Source organism: Ammodytes marinus (genome assembly GCF_949987685.1).
Source record: "Ammodytes marinus genome assembly, chromosome: 20".
NCBI classification, from domain to species: domain Eukaryota; kingdom Metazoa; phylum Chordata; class Actinopteri; order Uranoscopiformes; family Ammodytidae; genus Ammodytes; species Ammodytes marinus.
Window position 1 is genome coordinate 3,970,159 of NC_137224.1, and position 17,500 is coordinate 3,987,658.

Genomic DNA, 17,500 nt, shown 5'->3' on the forward strand with positions numbered 1-17,500 from the left:
CTCTACACACCCAACTCACCATAATGACGTCCCATAATGCGCCGTTTCTACGGTAACCTGGCCACAGACACCGCGTGGGCGACCAAATACTTGGGGTTGAGAGTGCTGTACTCTTTTCCCCTCTTTCTTCTCCTCCTCTTTACCTCTGTTTGCTCATTACTTACAGTAGCTCAACTTTTTTCCCCCTCTCTGTCCCTCTCTCTCTCTCTCTCTCTCTCCCTCACTCTCTCCCTCTTTCTTTATTCTTCTTTCTGCTTTATTAGGTTTTAAGAGTTAAAGGTGGAGTCAGTGATTCTGGAGACAACTGTTGTCAAAATCAGTTTATGTAAAAACAATGCTCAAAATCAGTGAGTACGCTATGTAAAGAAAGGGGGCCACTGTAGCTAGCAACATAACAGTTTACAGACCCCGCGTATTAACAATGGCTATTTTCTTTTGCAGCGTGCACACAGTACGGACAGGTAGCGGATTGTGAGGAGATATTCACTGATTTTGACAAAAAAGTGATTTTGACAACAATCAGAATCACTGACTCCACCTTTAATAGGGTCAGTAGTAAATAGTTTGCAGCTTGTATAGAAGAGCGGGGATCCTTTCCTCACATACACATGGCATTAATAGACATTTCTCTCCTCCTTCATGAACTAAAAATCTTTATTTAATTGCATGTATGATAATGTACAGCCATTTTCCCATTGTGTCAATCATGCGGTGGGTTATGTCGGAGGGAGCCTGAACTCACCACATTGCTTGTGTTTGGTGAAGCTCCGTGGTGGATCAGCTGGTGCACGATGTTCTCATGTCCCATAAACGCTGCGACGTGGATCGGGGTCAGACCGGACTGTAGAGAGAGAGACAGAGAGAGAGACAGAGAGAGAGAGAGAGAGAGAGAGAGAGAGAGAGAGAGAAAAATGAATGGAAATTACTGGGTAGAAAGAGGGATGAGTCGACTGCTTTGTTTGTGTTTCAAGCGACTTGTGTAAGTCCTGCATTCAAGTACAAAACTATTAGAAGTACCAGTATGATCAATAAAACTGTGCATCAAATACAAAAAGTATAATCACTTGTTGAGCATTATTAACCCCCTTTCTAAACATAACATGATAATCATATTATTACTAGTAGAATTAGTAGTTGTCAATATTTAGTTATTAAGTCCTAAAAGTCCAGTCAGATTATTATACAGTATATACGTACAGTATATGTAGTACGCATAAGTGTCAGTTAGTACATATAAGAACATATGACTTAAGGACTCAATAAACAAAGTTACTTTGTGAGATGAAGATTGTTGCAGATTATTTCATATTGTAAATGTTATTCCTTAAAGAGGACCTATTATACTACTTTTCTGGTCTTAATTTCTTGTTTTACACTGCTATAGAGCAACCTGACACGAATCACATCACAAAAAACTATGTAGATTTTCGGGAAGCTCTTTCTCTTATTTTGGCGATCCAGCACGTCCTGTCAACACTTGAGTGTGTGTGCTTCGGCAATCTCCGCTCCCTCCGCCTGTGCATCGGCCATCTCCGCTACCCTCCCCCCCCCCCCCCCTCCTCCCCCCCTCCTGCAAACCCCACTCCGTTGTGATTGGTTACCTTCCTTCCGGAACACTTTCAGTGGCGGGAAGCGCGAGCATGGACCTATAAGGGCGCGAGGCAGACGCGAGGCAGACGCGAACAGGGAAGTGACAGCATTACCATACATGGAAACATCCGCGTGGGGACTTCACGAAGTTTTATGCGACGTCACGAATTATGAAAGGGTAGACCGCTTTGAAGACGTGACTTCTCGACTGGCTAGAATAGTGTTTAGTGCTCGGCACAGACACCCCAGACGGTCAGCAGGGAATACGTCGAAATGCATGTAAGTCATTATTTGATAATTTAGTATGGTTAAGCATGACTATGAATCATCATAACAACGTTTATAGGTCATAAAAGTCAAAAAGCATCATAGGTCCTCTTTAAAGAAACTGATATTTCAGATACATGTAGTGGAGTTAAAGTATGAGTACAAAGTAGCAGACAATTTATCTTTAAAATCAAGTATGTAAAAACTAACTTAATCTTAAAACTCTACTTAAGGGGCGCTCCGGTGGCATAGTGGATAGAGAGCTTATCATATTGGCTCCGGCCTTCGTTGCAGTGGTCGCGGGTTCAAATCCGACCCGTGGACCTTTACTGCAGGTCATCCCCCCTCTCTCTCTGTCTCCCCATTTCAACTCTGTACTATCAAATAAAGCTTGAAAATGCAAAAAAATAATCTTTAAAAAAAAAAAAACTCTACTTAATTGCAGTTAATGAGTTAATTTTCCTGGGTAACTTTTCCATCACTGTGTGGAAAACACACTGTCTCCTGATCCTCCCACAAGTTCAGGGAGGACATAAACAAGACACTTCAACTCCAGCCTCTTTGTCTGCTGTAAAAACTGATTGTATAAAAAAACTGCTGATGTCACACACACACACACACACACACACACACACACACACACACACACACACACACACACACACACAGATAGACAGCCAGACACACAGACACATACACACACACACACACACAGACAGACACACACACATAGACAGACAGCCAGACACACACACACACACACACACACATAGACATAGACATAGACATAGACATAGACATAGACATAGACACAGACACAGACACACACACACACACACACACACACACACACACACACACACACACACACACACACACACACACACACACACACACACACACACACACACACACACACACACACACAGACCTACCTCAGTGACAGCCTGTATGGACGCTCCATGCTTCAGAAGTAGCTCCATCACTTTCACTCTGTTCTTCTTACAGGCGATGTGCAGAGGAGTGAAACCATTCTACAACACAAAACATAAGAAACCCCCCAAAAAATACAATTATTTCCAAGTGTAGAATAAATAGTCCCAAAAGCTCTTTGTGTGTTGCTATGCAGATCTATGTAGAACTCACAGTAAAAAAAAGTCAAAATCTGGAACACTGAATGGAAAATACAGTACAGTACAAAAGAAGGGAAAACGTATTCTCTCTTCCAACATTTGTCTCTTAACCCCTGTGTGCATGCAAACCAGACATGTGTGGAAACAATCCACTCTACTCTAAGCTGTATAAAGGGGAAAAAATAGATAAAAAAAAGGTATGTAGCACTGAAATAGATACTTTTCTTTACAACTTTCTCTTCACTGGCCAACTTGTACACACTCCCTCCCTCCCTCCCTCCCTCCCTCCCTCCCTTTACTGGCCTGACTTTGAGGTCTCTGGCTACAATCTTATGACTTCATTTTCCTCTCCTTTTTTTCCCCTTTCTCATTCTCTCCGCGGCTATAAAGTCCCAGCGCTCTAACCACACCCAGACGTTCTCCCCTTACACAGCGGAGAAGGTCTGTCCCGCTCCAAGACAAGGGCCAAGATTATGGAGTCTCTTGTGCAGTTTCCTTTGTCTGTTCCCGTCATTAACAACCTTCCATGTTCTGTGTGTGTGTGTGTGTGTGTGTGTGTGTGTGTGTGTGTGTGTGTGTGTGTGTGTGTGTGTGTGTGTGTGTGTCTGTGTGTGTGTGTGTGCGTGTTTGTTGGAGACACAGTAAAGATACGTGTGTCCCTCTGTGTGTGTGTGTGTGTGTGTGTGTGTGTGTGTGTGTGTGTGTGTGTGTGTGTGTGTGTGTATGTGTGTGTGTTGTGTGTATGTGTATTTATGCGTGTTTGTTGGAGACACAGTAAAGATACGTGTGTCCCTGTGTGTGTGTGTGTGTGTGTGTGTGTGTGTGTAGTTTTTCTCCATTAAATCCTCTTGTTTCTTCCCCCTTTTTTTGGAAACTAACTAAAAGTAGAGAAGGCAAGAAGGAAGCCATTTGAGTTTTTTTGTTGCTTGGAAAATGAAATCATCCAAATCTGATTGCAACACGTAACCGTTTCACTGCCTTAACTTCTGTAATAACTCAGAGAATCTAGAGACAGTTTTCAATTACTTTTTTTTTTCGTGAGACACTTTCCGACATGACATATATATGCGCTTGTACTTACTTTCACATGTCAATTTTATGGTTTAAGATACAACGGCAATCTTACGAGGTTGGATTTTTCCGTAACTCATTTAACATTGGCTGAATACAAACTGAATTGCACCCAATTCATTGAAAAGGCTACACGTGATTACACAGAGATTGAATGCACTTGAAGGCTTCATTTGTAACATTATGTGTACTCATGCTAAATACCAACAGAACAAGATTGATTTAGATTAATGTCAAATGTTTTATGTGCTTCTTTCTAATGTGCAATGTGCATCCAAGGTCATATCAATCAAACTGTTGCGGATGTATTCATTTTAAGACTGGAGTTAATCTATTTTTACAAATAAACTCTCCATTTCTTGGTCTGTCTTGTAAAAATTGCTGCAACAAATTTTTCATTAAATTGTAACATCCAAAATGAATTCTGCTTAATAAACCGTGAAAAAGGTGGATGGATTGCTTGTCAGAGGCCGACCACCGTGTAACAAATGTGTTTTGATTGATTTTTTTTCCACTTTGCAGTTTCAAATTCTCCATCCATTTTTTTTTAGGTTTCATTTCTCTCATGCATCTGCCACTTGCCATCCTTCTCTGTCTTTCTTGTCCTGTTTTCCATAAAATCGTGCCTTTTGCTAATTTACGAAATCTCACACAAAGAGTCTCCCTACTTATAATACCTCCCTCCAATTCCTTTTGACACTTTTAATTCAATCAAAACTACTTATTCTGAGTCTATTTCGAAAGCTACACATAATCAAAACTCTATCACACGAGATATCCCAGCCAGTCTGACAAGCAGAGCCTCTTACCTGTATCTTTCATCCAATTCATTTTCACAATTTTATTTTATCATAACTAATTATCCTCACCAGAGCCTTGGCATTGGGGTTTGCCTTCTTGTCCACGATGACCTTTGCCACCTTGTAGTGCCCACAGTGCGCGGCTACATGTAGCGCCGTCAGGTAGTCGTTGGTTACGTCGTCAACCGGCACCTCATGATGTAAGAGTAACTGAACACAGTTAAGATGGTCGCCCTGTGTCGCCATGTGGAGTGGAGACAGACCATTCTATAGGGAAGAGAGAGGGAGTTCTGTTAATATGAGCTCACCGTTAAAGGCATTTGTGTTGTTCATCGTATTCGTAAGAAATACGATGGGATAGGTTTTAACTATGAACGACTACCTGTGTTTGTAAGAACAGATGAGGCAAGAGAGAGAGTGAGAGGGAAAACACAGACAGAGACAGACAGTTTAAAGATTTTGCACAGTAAAAAATAATTCAAGATTCAACAATGATATTGCAATTGTGTCAACGTCAAATAGTGCACTTGTATTGAATAATTAAGTGGCTACGAGGAACTTTTAGTTGTTGTTGATTGTAGCGTCCCCTTTGGACCAACGCGGTAGTGTTTTAAAAACACCTGCACCCCCTGTACGAAGAATCTATGCCAGCGCATGCCATCGGTGTGTGCATTTGATTAGGAAGCGAGTGGAAAAAAGCCGCCATGATGCATCACGATGAGGTAATTTATTTATATGTGACTTCTGTATGTCAGATTAATAATGGTAATATGATGATGGTGAAGCAAGGGGAACTTTAATTTTGTACTGTTCATGAACACATGATGCTCCAGTCTGCCTGACCTAAATCATTTTGTCTATGTTTCGGTAAATTAGACACGATCAAGTGCCTTATCAAAAATAGCATTATTTTCTTGTTTGTGAATACAGGTAATTAATAATAATAATATAATAATTTCATAAATAATTAAAAGTTCCTTGTAGTCTCTTTAAAGGTGAGAAAAATTATAGAAAAAAAAAATAAAAATCTGTAAATTGTACCTTGGTCTTTGAGAGTATGGGCGCTCCTCTGTCCAGCAGCATCTCCACCACCTGCTCATGTCCACTCCTCGCTCCACAGTGGAGCGGAGTCAGACCGTCCTGGGACAAACAAACAGTAACAGGTACAGTTAAATGGTAAATGGTAAATGGACTTGATTTATATAGGCTAGATTATTTTCTCAGCCCCAAAGCGCTTTACATATCTTACCACATTCACCCACTCATACACACACTCATACACTGATGGCAGTAGCTGCCATGCAAGGCGCTCTCTGTACCATCGGGAGCAATTTGGGGTTCAGTGTCTTGCTCAGGGACACTTCGACATGTGGCGGGGAGTAGGGGATCGAACCTCCGACCCTGCACTCCAGAGGCGATCTCCCTACCCACTTCGCCACTTAACTTCATAACATCACCTACTGTGTGTACAGTACACCACTGCAACTGACCTTCACTTCCACACACATATGGGAGGATTTTGGGAAATATTTTAGGATTTCAAATCATTAAATGGGTTAAATGATGTTTGTATATAAAAAAGAAAAATACATTCTATTGACGCTGTGGAGATGATGATATTGGATTTTTTTTCATGCAATATTTTGTTGTAGTGGAAGAAAAATGGCCAAGGTTATATGATTTTTATGTAAAGCAGTTTGAATTGTCTTAGTGTACGAAATGTGTTATATAAACTTGCCTGCTTGCTTTGGCCTTGGGTACTGTACTGTATACTGAACAAAAAGCTGCCTTTGTGTTTTTGTTTTTGTTGTTGGAGGGTTTTATAAAGCAAGCTTATCAAGCAACAGAATAAAACAAGTCAAACAAATTGTGTGTGTGTGTGTGTGTGTGTGTGTGTGTGTGTGTGTGTGTGTGTGGGTGGATGGGTGCTTGCGCGCGTGAGTGTGTGTACCTTGGTCCGTGCATCTATCTTGGCCCCTCTCTCCAGCAGTAGGCGCACCATGTTTCCATTCCCACGTTTGGACGCTACGTGCAGCGGAGTTATGTCGTTCTATTGAGAAAAGAAAAGCATTGTTAAGTACTTCAGCCACAGAAACAGGCGGAATCACAACTGCATCAACTAGTTTAAGCTCTAGTTGTTGTCAGAAAAAAAGGAGAATAACACAAAAAATCTGTTGGTCCAACACTGTGAAGATACTTTTAAAAAAATGACATTGTACATACAATACAATACAATAACAATCACACCATTTGGAACCTATTTCAACAAAACATAAAGTTCTAGAACATATTTCAGACAGCTGTTGATATCTGCAGCATTTATACATCTCTCTTGTCTGACATTTTCTTAGTTGGTTAAATAGAAAAGGCTGTTTGACATTGCACGAGGAACATTGATAAATATCCCCCTCTAGAGGAATCAGACCATTCAAGCAACTTCAGCTGCACAATATTGTGGTTTATATGTGAATATGCTTCTTGGATTTCACAATGGATTTCCTGAATGTAACATTATCTCCATCTCCTGACACAGGCACTTATTCTGGGCACTATATGCACTGTGGAGAAGGTATTGTACTTGGTCTACTAACATTTGTATGCTCTCTGTTTGCCAGAATGTCTTTGATATAATTTCACCAAAACTCATAATTGTTTCACAATTTTGTGAAGGAAATTTTAAAGCATATGGCTGGTTATAATCTGTATATTACTTTAAACCTGCAGTGTGTAGAATTTTGGGTTTTATTGCCTAGCAGATTTTGTAGAAAGTAATTATAATATCCATAAGTACATTTAATTTAGTGCATAATAGCTGAATTTTTTTTTTTGAATTATAATTTTTTCCCTTAGAAAGGGTCTCATATGTGTCCATATTTCTGCATATTTTGGACCAAGGCCTAGTGCCGCCATCTTGAAAGTGTCATAGTTGGAATGTCATCAGGTGCATTGTTTAGAATTTAGAATTGTTCTTGTCCTTGAAGGCCACTGTAGCTTCTGTTATTATTCTAAAGGGTTGGGGTTACCCAGGGAGCGTTGCATTCTTGAACTTTCGAGAACTTTCTTGATGATGTCATATTGCACACTGCACCTTTAAGTTAAAAATATCACATTAAAAGACCAACACCACTGACTTGTTGTTGGTCTGTTGCTTAACACTTTCCTACTTTCAAGCCCTTTAAAAAGTCTGTTGTTTCTTGAAGATGCTCGACATTGTAGTTTTTAGGAAACCTAACTCAAACAGGACTGAACAGTGCATCTGTTGAGGGCTATTTTCAGTGGCTGATGCATCAACATGTTGTGCTCTAAGGAGTATTTGGGGCAGCTAGGCAGTATTTATAGGACTAACGCGCCCCACACACATCCTACCTCTACTGCGCGTCTACCTCGCGTCTGCGTCTGACTTTTGGTCACAGACTGTGAAATCAACGTAGAGCGAGCACACATCCAACCTCAGACGCATTGCTGAGGCGCGTCGGAGGCACGTCTGCAGCGACGCTCCCCTTCACCTCAGGAGGCTCGCCTATTTTTTTCTGAGAGCAGCGCGTCTCTCTCGCGTCTCTGTGCTTTAACTGATAGAGAAATACTCTGCTGACAGTCATACCAGCAGCATTCACTCTAGTTACACGTTTACCCGGTGTGTTTATTTCAAAATAAAACATCCCTCAGTCGTATACGCAAATAATCCCTTTATTTCACGATTTACTTGTGCAATCAAAATCAGAGGGATTTAAAACCTAATTTTCAATTAGGTCTGGCATTTCATTTTTGGATAAATGACACATATAGAGATCCAATATAGTGAAGAAATAAAAAAGATCATGATGAGCGCAACAGTTTTCCGTTGCTCTATCTGTGTCTACGGCCTTCTTCTTCCCCGACCACACCCCCCTCTCTCTCTCCCGTATAAATCAGTAAAGTGATTTTTGAAATACTGGCTGAGAGTCATATTGACTTCATACTGGCAGCTTTCGCTGTAGTTTCACCATTTCCTGGTGTGTCCCCTTCAAAATAAAACTTCCAACGAGCGAAAATATGGCAAAAAAAAAGAAAAAAAATGGCAATGGGGCGCACGGATTACTGTCCAGACTCAATATAAATCATATGCATCATAGATTACATGAAATAACTTCATTTTTAATGGGAATTATCTATGAAAACTCTATGTAGAAAGATAGGGCTTTTAGAAGCAGCGCTGCAGCAGCAGCAGCTGCTGAGACGTTGCATGTGTGTCCGAGAAAAGTCCGAGAGAGGCAGCAGTAAGGTAAGGCGACGCGCTCCAGAGGTAGACGCAGGATGTGTGTGGGGCGTAGTCAAAACAAACAAGTGTGGCTCACTGATGTGTTTTTAACAATGGAGCTCTATGGCACAGAGATATATGGCGCTTTGGTGACACAATACTTGTTAATAGGATTATTTCATTGTTGTTTTTTTGGATTTGTTGATACTATTAAAAATATCACCAGTATTATCTTATGAATAAATAAAGATTTTTTTTACAGTAAACATTAAACCATGTTTCTGAAGTGACAAAACGAGGTGAACTTCATTGAATTATGATTCTATTTTAATACAGAATTGATTCACATTATGTATGCGAGTAACGTCATCCATGTACTGTACGTGCACATGCTCCAGTGCCCATAAACCCAGCTCCCAGCTCGTACAAACTAAAGGATCATATAGCTCCCAGACATGATGTATATGTGTCCTCCGACAGAGTGGCAAGCACAGCTGTACATTTAAGTCGGTATTTGATTCCTACACGCGCACATACACACGCACGCACACGCACACACAAACACACACACACACACACTCACAAGTCAACACACTCTTATAGGCTATAAAGAGGCGTCGAGTGATTATTTGCAGCAGCACTCACTTCAAAAAGGCCAGTGTGTGTGTGTGTGTGTGTGTGTGTGTGTGTGTGTGTGTGTGTGTGTGTGTGTGTGTGTGTGTGTGTGTGTGTGTGTGTGTGCCTGCCATCTTTGAAGTGTAGTGCCTACCCTTGCCTTGAAGTCCACGGCCGCCCCTCTGTTGAGCAGGAGTGTTGCTACGTTGATGTTGCCGTAGTGAGACGCGATGTGGAGAGGAGTGAAACCACTCTGAAAAGGACAAGAGACAGACAGACATACATACAGACAGGAGGACAGACAGACAGAAAGACAGACGGATAGACGGATAGACAGAATAAGTTAAAAAGGCAAAAAATAATAAGTAAAAACTTAAATTTCATATTGAGCCATGAGCAAAGCGTGATGCGCGTTTGGCTAGCAGCAGCTGACAGAGCAGACCAGGGCTGAGCAGCACTCAAGACATGCTTTGAAAAGTGGACAAAATAAAAAGTATTGCTGGATTTTACTGTTATAATAAAATGCATATTTCTACTTTTTTTGTGGCATAGTTTTTTGGGCAACTGACATTGTTCAGGTCTGGAGTGGACAGAATCACAACATTAGCAAATGTGACCTCCCGTCAAATGAAAAACAATGCGATAAGTGTCTCTATAACTTTGTTTAGTTCCTAAAACAATTCTAGTCTTCTGTGAAATGTTTTCATCTGACAGGGAAGACAAGAACCAGACATGCAGGTGAGCATGCTTCTGCCTTAGTTAAAGCCCAATCTAGATTGAGTTACAGCTACTGAAAAGACTCTCCCACAAACAAATATAGTGATGATAGTCTGGATAATATTGTGAATTGAAATTCATTTGGCCAGGATAACCACAAGATGACATTTTCATATCCTACCTGTCCTGTCATGTCCTGTTGTGAAAAACCAGGGAAAAGCGCTATATAAGTGGAGTCCATTTACCATTTACCATCCAACATGCTATCGATCATGTAACCAAGCATTCTGTGCACAGTGACTAGTGATTAGTATAAGGACAGGCAGCACACGTCAGCCTCAAGTGAGTTAAAGAAAATGCAATCAAACAAAATCTATTTGCACAAAGTTGTTACTATCACTTCAGCCCTTTAGCTTTCCCTCTCACTGGACAGCTGGAATCATTTCTGGATCTTGCACATGCACAGTATTATTTGATAAGTCATTTGCAGCAAATGCAACACTGAAATATAATCTCAAGTTCAAGACTATGTGCATCACATGCGATCACTCAAGCAGTGCAAGGAGCATAACCTTTTTTCTGGTTGATATATATGTAACAAATATTATTCGTATATATTGTCAATGAGAATCACATTACAGAAAGGACTTGGGCGATAAAACCATAACTATACTTATCTCTACAGTTAAATTTAATTAAACCACCCATATACAGTACCTGATGGGGGTGCTCACTCATACACTTTAAACACTAGCTGCCACCTGCCATTTAATAGATGAAGAAGAAGAAAACGACAGGGTAATCATGTGTCAGCAATAGAGATAGCCCAAGGGTCTGGCGGGCTTGTAGTAAAAAAAAAAGTGGCAAAATGAGTATCATTGAAGGAAAGGCAGCAGCCATCGTCCTCCAAAGAAGATAGTTTTGCTTCTGAACATCTTTCAAAAAAACACAGCAACATGCACTGCAAACTCCGTTGAAGAGAAGAAACCTGTTTCAAACTATTTGAATGCAAAAAAGGCTTCCCTTTTTCTGTTGTTATTTGTCCCTGCTGGCCGGGGCCTAGCTATTACAGCAAAAGAACATTTACGGTACATAACAATCTACTGAAGAAGCCTGTGATGGAATTAATTTTTTTTTTTCAAAAGCTCAAGGTAACAGTGAACTCGCTCTATCTAAGCCTAGTTTCCACTGAGCAGCGCTGTTCGGTTTGGTGCGTCCAGGCACACATTTATTCGTGTTTCCACTGTCAAGAGTTGGAAAGGGTACCAAAACAAGCTAACCATGCCGCGCCTATTTTAGTACAAAGTCGCCCCAAAGGGTCCCAAAAGGGTGGAGCTACACACTGCAACCGTGCCGAACCAAACTGTGCTGCTTAGTGGAAACAAGGCATTATCAAACCTCTGCACAAAAGCAGCAAGCCGCTGAATGCACATAAAGTCAAAAATGCAATGCAGGCTTTAAGAACAAAAAAACTAAAAAAACACAGGCACACAGGTGAGGAGCTTGTTCGAGCAGCAAAAGCGTTTCATGCCAGCAGACAGAAGGCTTTGGCTTTGCAATGGTGGTGACCATGAGTGAGTGGGAAAGACAGGAGTGAAGATAAAGGGAAGATAGGACAAGACAAGATGTACCTCTGTTGTTCTATTCACCATCATCTAGAAGGGAGAAGGGGAGAACGAGGGAGTGGTAAGAAAAGGTACGAACAGAGGGAAGAGGAGGAGAGAATGGAGCGGTTAGTGCACCACAACGAACTACACCAGCAACACCGCGGTCGCACCAAGCTGTAGGATGGGGATGGTGGGTAGGTGAGGATATGGAGGTAATGAAAGAGGTACACACAACTGGGTGATGGATAGAGTCACTCAAATTATAGTGTGAGATTTGTAAGACAGACTGGGTAGTAAATATATCTGCAAAAAAATAAATTATAACAAAGAAGAAGAAAAAGCTGTTCTACGATTTTGTGTCTCATAGAAAACATGTCCAGGACCAACGAAAAGAGCCATCAGGTCGAAACACAATGATACAAAAAGTATTTCCAATATATTCATAGGTTCAAGATGAACTATGGAAACGATTTTTTTTTTTTTTACTAAATACTTTTAACTTTTTACTGTGTATTTCTTTATCTTAGACGTGTTTAGGAAATTAGATGAGAGCATGTTAATAATCTTTACTCCAAAGCGCCCTTTCTTTTATATCTTATGTGCAAGATTAAAATATTTGACGTAGGAAAACTTGCAGAAAGTTGGCAACGTAATTTATACCAACAGAATCTTGAATAAAGGGAAATACACTTAGATAATTTATTTAACAGAACAATAAGTAAAACCACTTCCTGTCTGTCAGTGGGTGGGTGTTGGTGGGAGTTGTAGTCCTGACAGCTGTAGTCCTTTACCTTGGACTCCACGTCAGCGTTGTGGTCGTTCTGCAGCAGCAGGGCGGCGGCCTTGGTGTCGTCTTTGCGCGCGGCGATGTGCAGCGCGGGAAGACGCACCTTCCCTTTGGTGTCGTTCTCCAGCAGCAGAGAAACCACCTGGTCATGGCCCTGCTGCAAAGCCACCGCCAGGGGGGTGAAGCCGTCCTGGGAAAATGGTACAGAAAAAAATATCATGTAATATACGATGATACTAATGGTTAATTTAAGCGACAATGGGTTAAACAAACAAATAAAAAACTTAGATGGTTTTTCCAAAATCTCTTTTTTGTACAAGCAATTTACATAATTGTTCTTTAAATGTACAGGTATATTTTATAGATTTTTAGAAAACATTCAAGTAAATTTGTCTTTCAACTCGTCACAAAATTGTCCATTTCTAAATGTAATAATGTTTTTCCTTCACTTGACCTCTAAAAAGATATAATCCACTGCCATGTAATGTTTTATTTTTTCAACAATGTAATCTCTATTGAGACAGTTTAACTGTTTATTTAGGTTCAATTGTTTTTATCAAACAACTGAGATCACAAGATTAAAATGTAAGCAGAATTATTATGTTGTAGTTGGCCAGGTTTAACTACTTTATATCAAAGTTCCCACGGCAAATTCGAGATCGTTTCGAGGCCAAATTCCACCTAATTCAAGGAGCCAACATGCATAGTTTGAGACATGGATACATATTAATAACTGCTACTAAACAGGTGGTGTTGGGGGGAACAAATTCGGCTTTAGGCCCCCAAAATTTTAGGACCGGCCCTGGTTCCATCCAATGTTAAAGTGGTTTAACGCCCAACATAGTAAGATTACCGTTGTGACTTTGGTCTTAATTACACATGGGACCGCATTGGTTAAATTGCCACCAGATTAACACAGAGGGGGGGCAGGAAGTGAGCAGGAAGGGAGCAATCTAAAAGCCATTTGGCAACTTAGGCATTTTAGCTAATGCTCTGATGATACTTTAAGTGCTCGAGTGAGAGTTTTTGTCTCGCCGAAGGACAACGCGACGCAAAGGAAATTTTGCTGGTTATGTGCAACAATACAGCGGACAAAAGAGCATAAATATCCATCATTCACACAGGCAATATAAATAACAAGACAGATGCTAATAGCTGCAGTGTCCTTGATTCATCAAAGAAAAGGAGTGTGTGTGTTGTGTGTGTGTGTGTGTGTTTATGTGTGTGTGTGTGTGTGTGTGTGTGTGTGTGTGTGTGTGTGTGTGTGTGTGTGTGTGTGTGTGTGTGTGTGTGTGTGTGTGTGTGTGTGTGTGTGTGTGTGTGTGTGTGTGTGTGTGTGTGTGTGTGTGTGTGTGTGTGTGTGTATGTATGTGTGTGTGTGTGTGTGTGTGTGTGTGTGTGTGTGTGTGTGTGTTTATGTTAACGCAGGATGCCGCCCGTCTGGATGAAAACAAACTCAGCATCAGTACGCCCACTCATCAAAGCAGAACCTCCTCTCCCTGGAGACCCCGCATAGCTCTCTCTCTCTCTCTCTCTCTCTCTCTCTCTCTCTCTCTCTCTCACACACACACACACACACACAAAGCACCGCCATGCACACATTCATTATCAAATTCATCAGGCACACATACACACAAACTATTTTTTTTCAAGCACACAAAATTAGTTTTTTTTTTAAATAATTTCTAAAGCCATCCCGTCCCAAAGCGGCCCCCTCTTCTTTCATCTGCTTTATTAGGATTCAGGAGAAGACACAGCCGATGCTACGTCCTTAAAATACCTCGAGAGAGAGAGAGACAGCAGCAGCAGCACCAAACAAAAGGGCACCAAAGGAACGGTTTTGATCTATATCGTCAAGCAATGACGCAGCATTTTCTAGCCTCAATGACATACAATCAGCTACACCAATCAAAAAGAAAGATTGACGCATTAAGTATTATTTATTCTAATTAGGCGATTATTAATAAACTTCATAAGTACAAAACAATATATGAAAAATTGTCAAAAATGAATATACGACCGTCAATTGCAGACAATAGATTTGAAAAAACAAAGGAATGTTTGATACACTCTGCCTCATGCTATGCTGAAATGGTTGAACCATGAATTATTAAACAGTGGCAGTTCCTTCAAACATGGATTTATATTTCTACGCATTAATAATTGACAGCGTCTCCGACCATAGGAGACAGTGGGGAGGAGAAGGGCGAGATGTGGCGGGAAAAAGGAGGGATGAAGGAGAGGGGTAAGACGATACAGAGGATAGTAAATATTATGAATTTGTTCATAATTTATATTTTCTCAAATTAACTGATCCTAACATTTTATTTCTTCTTCCTCCATACATAGGTGAATAGTGGCTGTTGGCCGCCTGCCGGTACTACAGCAGATGATGGTTCATATCAACACACACACACTCACTCACAGACGCACACACACACACACACTCACTCACTCCCTCACTCACTCTGCTCGTTCACATCACAGACCGTCTGACTTCTATGACGTCACTCGTTGGTCCCTCAGGAGGCGTTCAAGGTCACACTGAATGAACACGTTGCCTCTTTCTCATACAGTCTCCATTCACTCTGTCTCTTCACTTTCTTTACCATTTAAGGTACAGCCAACGATTATGGAGATATATATGGAGAAATATATTTTTGTCAAAATCAGTGAATATCTCTACCTGTCCATACTATGAGCAAAACAAATCTGACATGAATACACAGCCTAGGCTCTGTATACCGGTAGGCAATCAAAGCCAACCGTAGCTAACAACATGCCCGTTTACAGAGCCTATATGCTGTGTATTACCAATCGTTTTTTTTTTTTTACGTGTACACACAGTGCAGACAGTTAGCGGTTCATCAGGAGATATTCACTGATTTTGATTTAAAAAAAGGATTTTGACAACAAGCATTCATTGAGCTGCTGCTGGCTGGAACCTAACCATTAAGTCTCAGTGCTGCAGTGTAATAACAAGGGGCTGAAGGGAAGCTATTAGAAGCGGTTATACGCTAATGAGTAAGTCAGCAAACATAAGTTAAGTGTGCACTATATGCACTATACATTGTGTTGTTTGTGCTGGTTTGGTGTAGTTACCTCGGTGGCGATGCTCTGACTGGAGCCGTGTTCCAGTAAGAACTGAACCACGTCCATGTGGTTCTCCTGCGCCGCCATGTACAGAGGAGTGAAGCCATTCTGGGACAAGGGAGAAAACACTCAGTCAGGTCTGCTATTATAACTCAGTACTCTTCTCTTCTCTCTGTGTTACGATACTTAACTATTAATTCACCTATGCACAAGAAGTTAAACATATTCATGAATTATTTTGTATACTTATAAAGGAGTTGGATATTACCAGGATTTATCTCCATAAAGAAAATTGGACAAACTGGGAAAACCTGATATTTTTATCATTCTCCAAATGTCATATATTCTCTGCCTATGTGATGAACAATTGCCCAGTTTAGAAATGCACCAAAACAGGTGGTGACATTCCTCTATATTTGGTAACAAATTACATATTACTTCCTTTCTCGGACATTTTAGGAAAATATTGGATTTGTACAGTAAAATTAAGTATTACCAGCAGCTTTGACTCACAAGCTACAGCATGTTGTCGGGAATTTAAATAAAGAAACCCCCCCCCCCCAAAAAAAAAACAATACCACTTGAAAGTATGGTAATATGATGATCTATCCCATTGATTTCTCTGATTGCATTAGGTCACAGTGGGCAGTGTGGGAACTCAATAAGCTTGACTACTTTGGTGAAATTAGATTTACAAAATATTTACATTAATATGATAAAGTACTTTGATTTGTCAGATATCTACATTACTGCATCAGCCAGAAACAGCATCGCTCAAAAACAGGTCAGATTTTTTAATTTTCTAAATGGTTTCATAATTGTATTTCAAGAAAAATTGCATTATCTTGATACATTGCTGTTGCATACAGTATACAGCACAATGACTGAGCTGACTCCTAACATTAACAACAACACACGAGTGAACTATTCCAGCAAACTCTTAATGGAGAACATACCGTCACCTTGGTGCATAACTCACACCTGATAACAAAGATAAAGAGCGTGTGTGTGTGTGTGTGTGTGTGTGTGTGTGTGTGTGTGTGTGTGTGTGTGTTTTGATGCGACACTAGAGCAAGGCCAAAAAAAACAGATCTCTATAGCAACACAAGGAACCAAAAATCACTTCAGCATGCAAAAAAAAAGGTCATCCTACTTCTCCTCTTTCCTTTGTATTTATGCAGGTGTTGAACGAGCTTTTCAGTACAATTCACTTTCGGATTATATATTGAATTGAAACTTCAGGCTCAAAATTCAGATATGGCCAAGGACACAGTGGTAACAACACAGTCGACTATTGACCACACACACTTTTGTGAATACACCTTTTAGATAACAGCATATTTAAAAAAAACTCTTCTCTCACAGTAAAATCAAAATGGTGGGTATTTGCAATGTTAATTATTAAGGAATTCATTCTAAATGTTGGGACATAAACATAAAACCCCTTTCTGGCCAACAGTTAAATGAAAAGATAAAAGCCACTCTTCGGTCCACAAAATGGTTAGTTTAGCTTAGAGTTAATTAAGAGTCGAGGCAGGGGGATCCAACTAGCCTTTATCAACTCTCTACATCAAGGTAAATTA

At 40.5% G+C, this 17,500-nt stretch overlaps 1 protein-coding gene across 1 annotated transcript in view; it reads right to left on the minus strand.

The window, feature by feature from the left end:
* The window catches only part of LOC307267031 (ankyrin-1-like), a gene marked incomplete at its 5' end in the record, with an annotated part of 107,009 nt that overhangs the window by 61,144 nt on the left and 28,365 nt on the right, over nt 1–17,500 (minus strand). Inside the window, 8 exons of the mRNA XM_080049214.1 lie at nt 743–841; nt 2,793–2,891; nt 4,931–5,128; nt 5,903–6,001; nt 6,813–6,911; nt 9,868–9,966; nt 12,829–13,014; nt 15,927–16,025. Coding sequence (XP_079905340.1) covers nt 743–841; nt 2,793–2,891; nt 4,931–5,128; nt 5,903–6,001; nt 6,813–6,911; nt 9,868–9,966; nt 12,829–13,014; nt 15,927–16,025 — 978 coding nt within the window. The remainder of the gene's footprint in view (nt 1–742; nt 842–2,792; nt 2,892–4,930; nt 5,129–5,902; nt 6,002–6,812; nt 6,912–9,867; nt 9,967–12,828; nt 13,015–15,926; nt 16,026–17,500) is intronic.